The 14,836-nt window shown below is 45.3% G+C and overlaps 1 protein-coding gene across 1 annotated transcript in view; it reads right to left on the reverse strand.

The window, feature by feature from the left end:
• HDAC4 (histone deacetylase 4) overlaps window positions 1-14,836 on the reverse strand; it is a 280,629-nt gene that overhangs the window by 65,025 nt on the left and 200,768 nt on the right. The window contains exons 10-12 of the mRNA XM_074145465.1: window positions 14,356-14,472; window positions 14,070-14,268; window positions 10,089-10,318 (exon numbers count right to left, since the gene is read on the reverse strand). Of these exons, the coding sequence (XP_074001566.1) occupies window positions 10,089-10,318; window positions 14,070-14,268; window positions 14,356-14,472 (546 nt within the window). The remainder of the gene's footprint in view (window positions 1-10,088; window positions 10,319-14,069; window positions 14,269-14,355; window positions 14,473-14,836) is intronic.

Consider the following 14,836-nt stretch of genomic DNA (forward strand, 5'->3'; position numbering starts at 1 on the left):
TTTCATTGCTTGTAATACATATTGAATACTAAACCATGTTAAGCTGAAGGTAGTTCTTCCATCTATTTTCTTTAAGTTCTCTTAGGCTTGATAAATATAATCTGTTTTAAAGATAATTAAATCATCATAAACCATCTTATACTACTTTTTTTTTTTTTCTGCTTGGATCCCAAGCTTTGAACTTAATACCTTTTGAACTTACGAACTACGCAAGGAAAGTGCTGAGAAAATAACTTACAATGTCATTGTCAAATCTAATGGAAATGAGAAGCAGTGTAATTCCATAGAAGTTTTAAATTATTCCAACTCCATAAAAATGTAAGAATTAAATGGAAAACACATGTGTAAAATGCTACAATGAAGGTTGAAAGATCAAGCGGTCAATGACAAGGACATTCAGCTTGCTCTCCTAATACAAAGTGAATCTCTTGGTATATCACTTGTTCTAGCTACTGCAACCCTATTCTTCTTAAAGGACAATTTTGCAAAGAAAGCACTTTGTTATAAACATATTCCATATAATGTATGAGTATGTGTATCCTAGGCCCATTAAAACTCCCTAAAAATCTTCACTTTTTGCAATTTTATGTGCTCATGTAATTTAAGAAAGTCTAAGGTAATCAAAGTGCAAGGGAATGAATACAAGGTTAAGACAGCATTGCAAATGCTTACAAATATAGCTGAAATAGTAAACAATTACACAATCCACCATAAATAACTTCCTCCTTCCCTTAATTAGCTCTCTCGCGTTCTTTGCAATGAGGTTACTCCTCTATTTTCAAACATAGTCACCTCGGGCTATCACATCCTGCTACCATAAAACATTATTAAAGGCACTGCCTCTCTAGCCGTTAACTATTTCAGTACGGAAGAAACTACACATCTCTAATCACAAGCATTTTTAAAAGACTTGATACAGCTAGCGAAATTTCTTATCTGCTTCTTTGATGTACAAACAACAGGAAGAAAAAAAATAAATCATAGCAGTATCAGGTCCCAGTACAAGGAAAAACAAATAATTCATAATTTTTCTGCTAAATACTTCCTAAGGAAAAAAAGGCTGTATTTCTTTGCTAGTAAAATTCTGGGTCAGCTGGCATCTGCTTTGTCTACCAGATACAACATATCTACTGCTTCATGATACCTTCTCTGTAGTGATATGTTCTTAGGACACCAAAAACTTTGAAGATACTGCTAAATAGACTAAAAACGTCTGTTTACTCATCACATCGTAATGAAGAGTCCCCAACAAAAAAAAAGCTTGAGAAGCTCCTAGAAGGATATAACTAATGCACTTTTTTTTTTTTAGACAATGAGTATCACAGGGACATGTCTGATTCTGAAAGGTGGCTGAAGAGCTCCTCAGGAAACAGCAGCAGAGCTGAAGAATCATGGAATCATGGAATAGAAAAGAACTTCCACAGCACTGTACAGCAAAGCTTCCTGTCTGGATAGACCAACTCTGAAGTCGTGCCTCTCTGAATCCTTCTCCTAAGATGACAAACAGTTACAAAAGAAACTTCTTGTTCTGCACAATTAAAAGGAGAAGGCTCTTTCAACATCGAACACGACAGATAACCTCAGTTATCAAAGATTAACAGAGATTAAAACTGGGCATGACTAAATAAAACTCAAGATAGATCTATTCTCAAGACATTTTTCAGTTTAGGAGTCCAACACAGGAACAATGGCATTCCTCCAGCGTTGCTCATCATGGTAACGGTTACTGAAAGTAGAGAACAAGTTTGAATGACTGAGGGGACTGCTTTAAAACATAAGATTATTAACAGTCTTCTGGGAAAGGGCATCTCTGGTGGAGGGAATACCTTAGTCATGCCCTTCAGAGAATTCAGTGTGGCTGAACAGACCGGTGTGCAGCAAAGTGCACAGGCTGAAAACATAACCACACGTGCCTTCAAACTTTAGGAGAGACCATCACATTTCCATACAACTCACCCAGGGTTATCTACAGGTAGCAGAGACTCAGAGATCACACTTGACAACATGCCAAAACCCCATTCCACTTTGCCAGGTAAGTACAGCCAGTCACAACTTTGTGCAGGTAGGGATGTGCTGGAAGGTGGACAGGACAGCACTACTGTGGAGAATTATCCGGTTTATATCCTGGGAACTGCACATCACGCCCAGCGGGGTGGAGTGACTTCCCTGTTTTGGGAATGGGGTGGGGTAGCAGAAGGTCCCAGCTAGGACCCAGCTAGCCTCAGCCTCTGCTGTGCTGGTAACATCCACCATACAGAGTCCTGCTCCCCCTTGAAGAGTGTTGGGGGGGGCACAGGCATTGGAGGGGTGGCACAGCATGTCCTACTGACCAGAGGAAGAGAGAAGCCAGGAAGCAAGGGAGGACAACAGACTGGCTCAGCACTGACCATGCCATGCTGTGCAGAAGCGAGAAGAAACCTCCCTCTCCTCCCTCTGGAGATCAAGGACAAACTTGGGGAAGAAAGAGAACAATTCTGGAGAGCTGAAAACACAGCTTTGGTAAAAACAAGAAAAAACCAGAGGGAAAAAGAGAGAATATAAAAGCTCAGCTCAAAAGTATTCTGAGACAGCCAGCCAAAAAGTGTTGGTCTCGGTCAAGGATGCGAGTCGGAATTGAGAGGTGGGAGGTAGGTGGTGTGGAGCGGCTACACCAGCGGGGATGCTCACGAGAAACAAAAGTACTAGCAGAGAGGCATAAGTCAGGAGTGCACCTGCAGGGGAGCGGACACGTGGACAAGTGCTTGGAGAAGAGAACATATTGCTGGGGACTTGAATTAATCACTAGGAACTGATAACACAAGCCCCGCTCTTCTGGCTACTGATATGGCTCTTCCCACATGAGGTACCTCTCGCAGAGCAGGGAAAGCCTAATTTTTAACTTTTATAGGCTAAAGAGAAAAAGGAGATGATCAGGGCCAAGGGGGAGAAAATGAGTTGGGCACAGTCCCATGTAGGGAGCTGGCAAAGCCTTCTGCAGCAAAGAAAAAATCGCTTGGGTTCTTTTTTTCTTTTTCCCCTGAAGTGATGAGACAGCAGGAAAAAAATAACTGTCTGAGGCAACCCAGGTGCTGGAAGCACCATGAGACTGCTGGCCTGCGTGTCTCGATGAGTGGGAACGACCCAACTGTAATAATCAAAGAACAGGGACCGCCTGGAGGCGAAAAGGAGGGGGAGCAAGAAGAAAACACCTTGGCAGCAGCAGAAGCTGTTTTCATCCCCCCCTAACCCCCCAAATCATTGGAGTTATGGGCTTGATGGTATCAGGTACACATCTACATATCACCCGATCTGCGGCAACGGCTCCTGGCAAAACCGCGGAACAGCGTGGAGGCAGTAGCAGCTGTGAGGATGCACAAGCACGCCCATGCCAGGCGTCTCGCATCTCGCTGGACGGCATTTCGTATTCAGTCGACTGAGACACTTCGCAGGAGCGCTGAAGGAGGTTTTCCAGAGACCTTTTTAAATACTTAGAATGTACTTGTTATGTCCCCGCTGCTTCCAAAAGAGGCTTCCTTTAAAGTGTTCAAAGGGTAACAGTCCCACCCAAACGCTGTGCAATACAACCCAGTACTCTGTATTTTACTAACATTACAAATTAAACATTACATATGAAAAGCTACTCCAGGAGTCACTTGAGGCTAAACAGTTAACGTGTTCCAAAAAAGAAAAGAATGAGGAAATAGCAAGGTTGAATTCTAGGTATTAATAAAAAGGTATGCACCCAATGCTTGTGCACCAGACAAGTTGAGACACTGTAGTCTGGCATACATACATTGCCATCTATATGCCACGGCAGGAGAAGCCCCTCCCTTCCCAGAGTGTGCTAAAAAAGGGGTTTACTCAGAACAACCATAATTTGACCACAGAAGCTCAGCGTTAATCTGCTTAACAGTACAATTCAGGGCTAAAAGGGAGATTATCTGCTCTAGTAAGGCTTCGTGAGTTACACACCCGGGGGCTACAGCCAAAAGACTTATCTTCATTACAGAAAGGTAAAAAGTTGAGTTTTCTGGCATAGAATTTACAGAAACTTCACTTGCGTATTTCTCTTCAGAAAAGCAACTGCTGCTTCAAAAACCTATCATGCTGAAAAGCTAACATTTTTAACTCAAAATACCTGGAACCTCAGTACGTACCCCGAGAACAGCGTCCCACTTTACCTGCTTCACCGTCGCGACAGAAATACACGCTCCCCTCCACCCCCCAAATGCTGACTTCCAAACGCCACAGAGAACCACGAGCTTATCACAGCTCCTCTCCCTCATACATATAAGACTAAAATTTGCATCTGAAAAGAGACTGAAGTCTGCTGAAGGGAAATTGCTGAAGATGAAAAAACGCTGAGATTGCTGTATATATTGACCATATGGCCAAACAAGCCCCCTCCCCTAGCAAAGCTCCTCCAGCCATGGGGAAAACCCATTCATAGATTCATAGATTGGTCCAGGCCAGAAGGGACCTCCAAAGGTCATCTAGTCCGACCTCCCCGCAGTCAGCAGGGACACCCCCAACTAGACCAGTTGCCCAGGGCCTCGTCGAGCTTCACCTTGAATATCTCAAGGGAAGGGGCCTCAACCACCTCCCTGGGCAACCTGTTCCAGTGTTCCACCACCCTCATGGTAAAGAACTTTTTCCTAATATCCAACCTAAATCTCCCCTTCTCCAACTTAAAACCATTGCCCCTCGTCCTGTCACTGCAGGCCTTTGTAAACAGACCCTCCCCAGCCTTCCTGTAGGCCCCCCTCAGGTACTGGAAGGCCGCTATGAGGTCTCCCCGGAGCCTCCTTTTCTCCAAGCTGAACAACCCCAGCTCCCTCAGCCTGTCCTCATAGCAGAGGTGCTCCAGCCCCCTGATCATTTTGGTGGCCCTCCTCTGGACCCACTCCATCAGGTCCATGTCTTTTCTATATTGAGGGCTCCAGACCTGCACACAGTACTCCAGGTGAGGTCTCACCAGAGCAAAGTGGCAGAATCACCTCTCTGGATCTGCTGGCAACACTTCTTTTGATGCAGCCCAGGATGTGATTGGCCTTTTGGGCTGCGAGAGCACATTGCCTGCTCATGTCCAGCATTCCCGAGGTCTGAACATTAAACATGCAAAAAGGTGGAAAACATGAACACATGTTGCCCGTGTAATTTCAGGCCAGTGCTCCCATGTACCTACATTAATGTACAGCTTTTATTTTCAGGACTGTTTAGTATTTACTGTTTTAGGGCACATGCCTCACCCCGATCAAAGGTTGCACAGAGCTCAATGAGCAAGAAGTGATTCGCTATCTTACCCAGAATCTCATTTCATGTCTCAAACCCTGGTTCTGGAGAAAGAGTTGTTGATTTCTACATACGATTTTGCAGTAGAAACACCAGAGTGCACAAGTGCTCTGCAAATATTAGCACGTCTGTGTTCACAGTTACTCGATGGCAGGCAGGGAGCAGAGCTGCTCCATGCCATCAAACGCACAGCTGGGGCAGGGATTATCAAACCCCACAGGACGGGGTATTCACAGAATCACATGGGGTTGGAAGGAACAACCTCTGCACTGGTAAGGCCACAACTGGAATACTGCATCCAGTTCTGGGCTCCCCAATTCAAGAGGGATAGGGAACTACTGGAAAGAGTCCAGCGAAGGGCAATGAGGATGATTCAAGGATTGGAGCATCTCCCTTATGAAGAAAGGCTGAGAGAGCTGGGGCTCTTTAGCCTGGAGAAGAGAAAGCTGAGGGGAGACCTTATCAATGCTTAGAAGTATCTAAAGGGTGGGTTGAAGGGGGATGGAGCCAGACTCTTTTCAGTGGTTCCCAGTGACAGGACGAGGGGCAACGGGCACAAGCTGGAACATAGGAGGTTCCATTCAAATATGAGAAAAAACTTCTTCACGGTGAGGGTGACAGAGCCCTGGAACAGGCTGCCCAGGGAGGTGGTGGGGTCCCCGTCTCTGGAGATTTTCAAGACCCGCCTGGATGCAGTCCTGAGTAACATGCTCTGACATGCTCTGGGCAATCCTGCTTCGGCAGGGGAGTTGGACTAGATGATCTTTATGGTCCCTTCCAACTCTAAAAATTCAGTGAAATTCAGTGAACCTCTGAAGATCATCTAGTCCAACCCCCCTGCCAAAGCAGGTCCACCCAGAGCAGGTCCCACAGGAACGTGTCCAGGCGGGGTTTTGAATGTCTCCAGAGAAGGAGACTCCACCACCTCCCTGGGCAGCCTCTTCCAGGGCTCTGCCACCCTCACAGGAAAGAAGTTCCTCCTCATGTTCAGGTGGAACTTCTTATGTACAAGTTTGTGCCCATTTCCTCTTGTCCTGTCACTGGGCACCACTGAAAACAGACCGGCCCCATCTTCTTGACACCCTCCCTTTAGGTATTTATAGGTGTTGATCAGATCCCCCCTCAGCCTTCTCTTCTCCAGACTAAAAAGACCCAAGTCCCTCAGCCTCTCCTCATAAGAGAGATGCTCCAGACCCCTCATCATCTTTGTGGCACTGAATGGGCACTGAATAGGTGATCCCTCTTCAGTACAAGAACCTGGAGGCATCAAAGAACACCTGCAGGGCCCGAGTCAAAAACAAAGAAGCAGAGACTTCTTCATGAAAGGCATATCTGAGCAGCGACCCTCCTTGCCAGGGGATATTGTGAATGCCAAACATTTATACACGCTCAGGAGAAGTCTAAGCAAACGAGAAATCTTTTATTCTTTTCTAGCATGGTTCTCAACTCACTCAGGCCGTGGTGCATACTGCTTCTCAAGCACTAACCTTGCACAGGAATATTTTTACGATTCAATGCTGTATGGCTGATTTTACGATGACACGTTTTAGGTGTGCAGACATGCCTCCTGCAGCTCGCAGCTCCGTTTCCCTGTCCTGCGAACGGCATGGAGAAGGTGAGCGCGCTACCGCACGCTGCCCACTGCCCGGACCCGCTCAGTGGGACATGGCTCTGGGGCAGAGAGGAGAAAGCCAATTCTCTGCCACAGCTTTACCTCGCCTTAGCCCTAAGGCCCCTTTTCCCCCCTCTTTTCCACTCCTTATGTGTCCTCCGATTTCTGCAACAGAGGAGGCTGCACGCCACCAGAGAGCAGCCTCGCTCTTACCCTTCTCCGTGCTACGTTCAGAGTCTTGTAAAAGAGGTACCACTTGATTATCAAAAATCGGATCAAAAAGATGCGAAAACAAAAAAGTGAGCAAGACTTGCATGGGAAACTGAACTACTCCTGTATCCCAGCTTGAATGCTCAGTCTGGCAACTTCAGTAATGTTCTTTTCATTCATGCACGTCTCTTTTGTCCCCATTTTTGGGAGGTGTTGTGTGGTTTCTGTGTGTGTGTGTGTTTCTCTTCTTAAAGCAAATGCAAATGTCACCATCAGGTGACGACATGAACAGCAGATGCGCAGGGCTGGAACCCTCATTTTCCATACACAGCCTTGCGGTGAGCCAGGAAAGTCGCTCTCGGTGCATCAGCTCCCAAATGGGATGAAGGACACGCTTTGCTACGCCCAAGCAATTCCCAATTTGCTACTGACAGTGGCAGATCAAGGACTTCAGAGCCCACGCTGGAAGGGACTGCACCCCGGGGAGCACTCTCCCCTCTGGTCACCCCAAGGAGCCCTGTCCCACCCAACCCATCCCTCTGTACTCTCCTTCCCTACCCAGCCACCCGCTTTGTCCTTGTTGGTCCAACTTGTTCCTGCTCCAAAGCCTCCAGCACCACAGCTTCACAGCCGAATCCCCTAGATGATTATTCTTATTATTTTTAATTGGGACCAAAACAAAGTCTTTTTCCTTACTTGCCTTCTTGGAAACAGTAAGACTTGTTTTGGCTGCAATCTTCTCAAAAATTCCATCTGGTGTAGACACCTAACAGGGAAAGTTTAAGGCTAAAATCTTTAAGTTTGGAAAAATCACAAACAATTGAAAACATATTATTTACAGGAAGTCCAATACAGCCCTAACAGTGCTGTCGGTCCTGCTAATAATTAAAAGGCAGCAATCTATTACATTATTTTTAGTTGTGCCCTTACTCTCCTACACACAGGGGTCTTAAAATATCTGTGCGTCTGGGAAAAGTCTTTTTCCATGTCAGCACTTGGATGCTGTCCCACGGGATAAATTTGCCACACGCATACAGCACTAGTACTGAAACCATTTTAACTCGTTACTTATATAAATCAAACACAGGGAAATCACCCCTGTGCAATCAGTTTAATTACACTCCCCCCTCCTGCCTGCCTCCGATACGGATGCGATAGATCCCGGCTCTAACAAAGCTGAAATTCCAAGTGCTGCAGGAGGACTCAGGGTGGCACACGCTCTCCAGCTCCTGGGAGGTCCAAGCGAAAGTCTGAATGAGTTCAGTGGGTATGTCACGGCAAAGCCTTTGGACGCTTACAAGCACTGGCAACAGAAAAGCTTTAAAAACCTCAAACAAGCAAACCATCGAGCTGACATTTATTTCTGAACAAAGAAACCCTACCTAGCACCCCGGGCCCGATGATCCTGGTCACGAAGCATGTTTGGAGGGGGGTAAGGGAAATTTCCATGGCGGCGGCAGCTCCCCACCACTCCAGTGTGAGGGGCTGAATAAGGTCCAGGGCTGGCACACACGGTGCACGGTGGCAGCTCTCCAGAAGTACATGATTGACGTCAGTAACTTGTGTAATCATCCTGCCTTAGCTCAAGTCTATAAACAAAGTTTTGGGGGGTTTTGTGGTGGTGTTTTGTTTGGGTTGGGGTTTTTCTTTTGGGTTGTTTTTTTTTTTTTTTTTTTTTTTTTAATCCAGCTCTCAGTAGTTGTATTTTCTCATAGGACTGGAACAATGAAAATATTTGAAGAAACCTCCACCATAAATTAAACTGCAGCAATCAGAAAGGCCCGCCTCCCATTGAACTTGTCCTCCCAAGCCTGAAACCTACTACTGGATTCGCTTGTTTCTTAAAGAAAGCCACCACTGTAACTCCTTGAGAAAAGTCTTCAGAAAGCCTCGAAACAACACATATAAGAGTCAGAAAAATGTCTGATTATGATCAATTTCCCCCTTCCCCAACAGCCTTTTTATATTGCAACTCTAGACACAGACTGTGCCTTCTGAAATCTGGGGAGAAAACCTCAGCTGGGGTAAAACATCACAGCTCCATCCATCCCACTTGTGATCAGACCACTTGCACGTAGAAAGTGAGTTTTTACCCTCCCAAAGGTTAAAACATTGGGATAGATTTTGTCTTTTTTAATGCATATCAATGCAATCATCTCAAAGCAGCTTTGTTTTAACACTGGGATGTGCAGAGAGATGATTTTGGCTACACAGCAATTGCAAAGCCTGGGCACTTATGAATGGTGCTATGCGATATTCCCCTCGTTCTCCAAGCGATTTACAGAAAGCAAGATAATAAATAAAGTGCTTGCTTACTTCAAAGCAATTTTTGAATCACATCTAATTGATCTTCAAAACAACCTCTGCAGCACTACCATCCTTGTTTTCAGGAGAAGAAAAGGACAGGACACTGTAACGCTTTACGCAGGGTCAAAGTTAAGAGATGGACTTGAGATGGGAACAGCTTTTCTCCTTCCAGAAGTAATTCCAGTGTAAAATGCTTCAGTAAATCTGAATATCTTCACTTACAATTATTTTCTGGCGTTGTCATGTCTGAAATCCCTCACACTTTTTTTCCCCGTAAATCTGTATTACTGCTCCTTCTGCCTTTCAAACTGACTATACACCCAGTGGCTATTTTCCCCATATTCCTTGACAGCATTTTATGTTTTCTGCTACAAAACTGACAAAAGATCCTCATGTGGATGAACGGCAGCAATGACAACTTTAAAAAGTATTACTGGAAAGCCAGAAGTTTGAACTGTACAGCCTTGCCACTGTCTGGAAGGCGGGTATTGATCCTTGCCTCGGTGATGGATAGCCACATCCTTGCTGATTTCTCAAAATCATGAAAAAGAGGTTCAAGGATGAAGGCCAGTTAGTTATGCAGGTCAAGACCACATCCATTACCGCGCAAGAAACTCCAAAACAGTGTCACCTAAAGTTGGTACTGATGCTGTATAAAGAAGAAAGATTTTAAAAGCGTTATGCCTACCTTGTTGATGTGCAGTTGCTGTTGCTGGAATTGCTGTTTGTGTTTCTCCAAGAACTGCTGGTGTTGCTGCTGGATCACTAACTGCTGGAGGGCCTGGGCATTCTGAGGAAGGGGAGCAGACTGCGTGCGCCCCAGCGGGCGATGCTGACGGAGTTTGTGTATTGAAGGGGAGACCCGTTCTCCACCAACCAGAGACTGTGCATGGAGGGGCAGTCCTGAAAGATACCAGTCTGAAGATAATATGGAGGAAAAAACAGCAGAGAAGAAAAAAAGGAAGAAGAAAGGAAGGGAGAAAACGGCTGTTGAGTAACACTAATGCTGACAATGATATATAACGTTAAAACCAGCCACCTCGCCTTTTACAGCTGAAGCATCCTTAAAAGAGAACAGATAACAATTAATTACCATTGGACGGAGTAATACTTTTCTTTCTTTTGAATTCTTTGTTTGCTTGCTTACTGAGAGACCCTAGGGAAATGTTTCATTTTTTAAAACCAGAGATACCTGACAGAGCCTTCCATCGCTTGGTGGGTGACATGAATTAAGATCACAGCGGTAGTTTGAAGAAGTTAAAGTCTTAAAGCTCGCCTTGGTATGGGGAGTAATCCCTGTTTCAGTTCTAGAAAAGTACCAACCCAAGCTGCTACCCCACAGCATCCTGCAATTATACCCTACAGGGGGCTCACTGGGTATGCTGAAGGAAGATGGATGCTGATGAAGCTGCTTCTCACTCTAGATGACCACGTAGGGAAGCATGTCTGGCCTTGGCTGTGCTATACCCCTCCCCATAGAAATGACTAGGGATGAAAACTTCCGGGAGATAAACTCCTCTCCAGGTTTGCACTGGAAAAAGGCACTCCCTTGAAGCATTTCAGGAATATGGGAGCCATCAGGCTTCATTATTTCTGTAGAAAGAACATAAGTTAGAGGCCAGGATGATAAAGAGTTAGAATTGTTTCCATCACTATCCTGTGTATACATGCTAGTAACTTAATGAAAACATAAGGTTATTTAGGGATAACTTGCATTACTCATGCCCTTGGCAATTTGGGTGTCTCTGATGACTACCACATGAAATACCCATCTGAGCTCCAGTAAGGGCACATCTTTACAAAGTATCTTGTCTTTTTAGCTGTTCTTGGGGTTAGCCAGTTTTTACTCTGCTCTCCGAAAACATACTTTACTACTTCTTAGAAAGCTGGGACATAAAGACACACACCCAACACAAGGGTGGAGAACCTGAGGATAAGCCTTTCCTTAACCTAGAAAAGGCTCTAAGGAGACCTTACAGCCCCTTCCAGTACCTAAAGGGGGCCTACAGGAGAGATGGGGAGGGACTCCTCATGAGGAGTGGAGCAATAGGATGAGGGGTAATGGTTTTAAACTGAAAGAGGGGAGATTTAGATTAGATATTAGGAAGAAATTCTTTACTGTGAGGGTGGTGAGACAGGCTTCCCAGTGAAGCTGTGGATGCCCCATCCCTGGAGGTGTTCAAGACCAGGGTGAATGGGGCTTTGAGCAACCTGATCTGGTGGGAGGTGTCCCTGCCCATGGCAGTGGGTTGGAACTAGATGATCTTTAAGGTCCCTTCCAACCCAAACCATCCTATGATTCTATAATTTTGCTAGTTACACCTTGAGATAGAAAGGCATCCCTGGTGTGAAATGCTGCCTCCCTAAGGCGGATAAGGCTTCACGTACTTTTAGGAGAAAAGCACTCTTTTGCTTTACCTCATTGCATAAAACAAACTAAAGACTGCTCAAAGTGGTTAGCAACATTCAGAAACACTGCCCAGTTCAGGGGTCAGAGGAGTTTTGTTTTCTCTTTCTTCAGTCTTCCATTGAGAAGAGAGAGAAACTGCTCAGAAGTCTGTAGCCAGCTGAATACAGCGGGTAAGAAACACCTTGCCATTTGTGTCCCAGGACATTACCTCCTTTCCCCACTGATTCACAAATGCCCCACGTGGAGGAAACGGACTCATTTAAAAGCTTCTCCTCTTGGGGAAAGATTCATCGAGTTTCTCTCACCCTTTACTTTTCTGAAAATAATAATGTAAAAGTGTATCTTATTTTATAAATGCACGTCTCTATACATGTGTGTGTATATACACACAAACATATGTCTGTGTGTGTATGAATAGACGAATAATTTGGAAAGATGCGGTCCATTTCCCTTCTAGCACAGTTCTTACCAAAAGTTCAAATGAGACAGCAGAGGAAGGGATCCTACACAGTTTGCATAGGACACCTTGGAAGACGACCTCCCTCCAAGTGAATGACCAAGGTCCCCTTGTGAAAACTTTCCGGAGAGATGCCCTGTTCCTACTCCAAATACACAGGTGAAAGAGAGGTGAGTGATCTCTTGTCACAAAAGGAACAGCAGACCTAAGGAATTCTGCTCTAGTTTCCCCAAATCCTCACGTCTACCTTCCAGCACAGAAGCAGCATGCCATCGTGCCGGATCATTTTTCAGCTGTCAGGAGACTATCTCCAGAGCTGAAGGCTATCGGTGGAATACTCATAAACTCCACTTTGCTTGCAAGGAAGTTTGAAGTACTAACTGTAGTTTGGCAGCCAGTACGCTTAGGTCTTTTGAGACCACGTGTCAGCTTGCTCGCTCTCAGTTGCTGCACCTGGAACGTGTGTTTCTTCTCGTTGCTCTGTGGTATAGTGAATATTTTTCCTAAGCGTTGGTTTATAACTTGTTGCAGTCACTCTGAAAACACCGCCCATAGCAGGTGGGCTAGAAGAAATACAATCAGAAGCAAAGGAAGTACACTGTAAACTGAGAGAAGCTTTGAGAGAGGTCAAACAGGAAACAGAACAGCACTTCTTCCTAAGAGCGCTTTAAAGCAAATGCCAGCATCAACAGAGAAGAAAGTTTTGGTGGTAAGGTAAGAGGAGAAATTTTCCCCAACAGCTCTTCATCAGCAGACCTCGGGCAAAGGGCAACTGGTGAAGACCCATGCACTAACTCTGGGTAACCTCGTCATGCCACAGAAACCACGGCAGAAAGAGGCAACAGAAAATTAGGTAAAGGTTCAAGAAATCTGCACATACCACTCTCACGGCTCCGAGAGCGCTGGCTGAGCATCGCACTGCCGTGCTTCTGCTTCCCCATAGGTACATGCTAATAAGTTTATCGTAACCCCACGTATATTCCTGGGATGTGAATGTCTAACCAGAAACAACCCAAGCCAGAGCTATGCTGTAACACTTCAGCGATTGACATCTCTCAAGAGTTTCCATTAGAAATGGAATGAAATAAATAAATATGAACACGTCTATAGCTTACGCGGAACATCTTTTGTCCCAACAATACACACTGTGAAACAGAGACGCAACCAACTGGGGATTATTGCTTTGAATCAACCCTATTTATAGAAATACGCCTTCCCACAGGTATTTAATTCTGAAAATATGACACACAGAATGATTCAAAGCAATTAGCATACTGAAAATGTAACATATACAAACAAATACAATCTGTTTGAATGCAGTTGATTTTGTCATGTTTTTGCCATTTATAATAATGATGAAAAGCAAGTATCTTAATCTGAGATTTTGCAAATGCATGCCTTTCGTATACAGAACAGAAACCATCCATGATAAACAGGAAGGGTAATCGTAAGACACAATGTTATTGTCTCCAGTTTAACTACATAGTTTTAAGTTGTGACCTACAAACTTAGGCTTTACTTATGGAAGTAAATACCATTTATTTTTATTTCACCAAAACGACAAGACAGTTTCCCCATGCCTCTGGCTGAGGTAGGCAACCTCTGTTTTTGCAAATGCCTCCACTATTCAATGTATCAGCAAACACATCCTCGAGGTTATATATCTTATACCTACAGAATGTACAGATGATGCAGTAGCTCTTTCATACAAGAGAACACTTGATAAAAAAACCCCACAGATGTCACCCGTTCTCTTTCCCCAGCTGGGACTCAGTTTTGCCCGTTACCTGTGGAGCACTCACCTGTGACTAGAGGAGTTTGTGCAGTTGGCTGTTCCAGTAAGACCATGTGTTGCAGAAGAGGGTTATGTGCAGTTCCCCCATCTCTTTCCAACGTTGTAGTGCTCAAGTAGGGAGTGAGGTGGGTGCCAGGAAATAAAGAGATCCGCTGCTGTAAGGTTGGGATAGTAAGTCTCTCTGCATCCTGCTGTGCTGATCCTCCCTGTAAACACATAATTGACGGCACTGCACATTAAGGGATAAATCAGTGGCAGCAACGTTTCAAAGGCTGCGTCCCCCCCCCACTTACACTGGAAGGGCCAGTTGCAGGCAGTCCTAGTGTGATGTTGGGCAAAGAAGGAGACGTGTAGAGTGGAAGCTGTGTTACTGAGCCTTCACGATTCACAAGTCTGTGAGCCAGGCTGGTCTGGAAACAAAATCAAGAACATTGTCCTGGTGAGAGAGCATCCACAGATCAGATCAAGGACACAGGACACTTGCTGTGAGGACACACCAGGAACGGACAGAGCTGAGACTGGAAACACTGGACAGGGGAGCTAAGCTGTGCTTCAGATCCAGGCACAGCCCAGGTGCATGCCCTGAACGTCACCGCTGTGGCCGTGCAGGGGGTGACAAAACTGGGATAACCAACACAGGGCTGATCTTCTGCAACCGCCACCAACATCCCTGCCCTACAGACGACCTTTCACAGCTCATTTGATCTTTCTTGGAGACTAATCTCACCCCTGCATCCTCACCAGAGCCCTGCTTCTGCTCAGGCTTCACGCAGT

Source organism: Numenius arquata, chromosome 3, assembly GCF_964106895.1.
Source record: "Numenius arquata chromosome 3, bNumArq3.hap1.1, whole genome shotgun sequence".
Taxonomy (NCBI): domain Eukaryota; kingdom Metazoa; phylum Chordata; class Aves; order Charadriiformes; family Scolopacidae; genus Numenius; species Numenius arquata.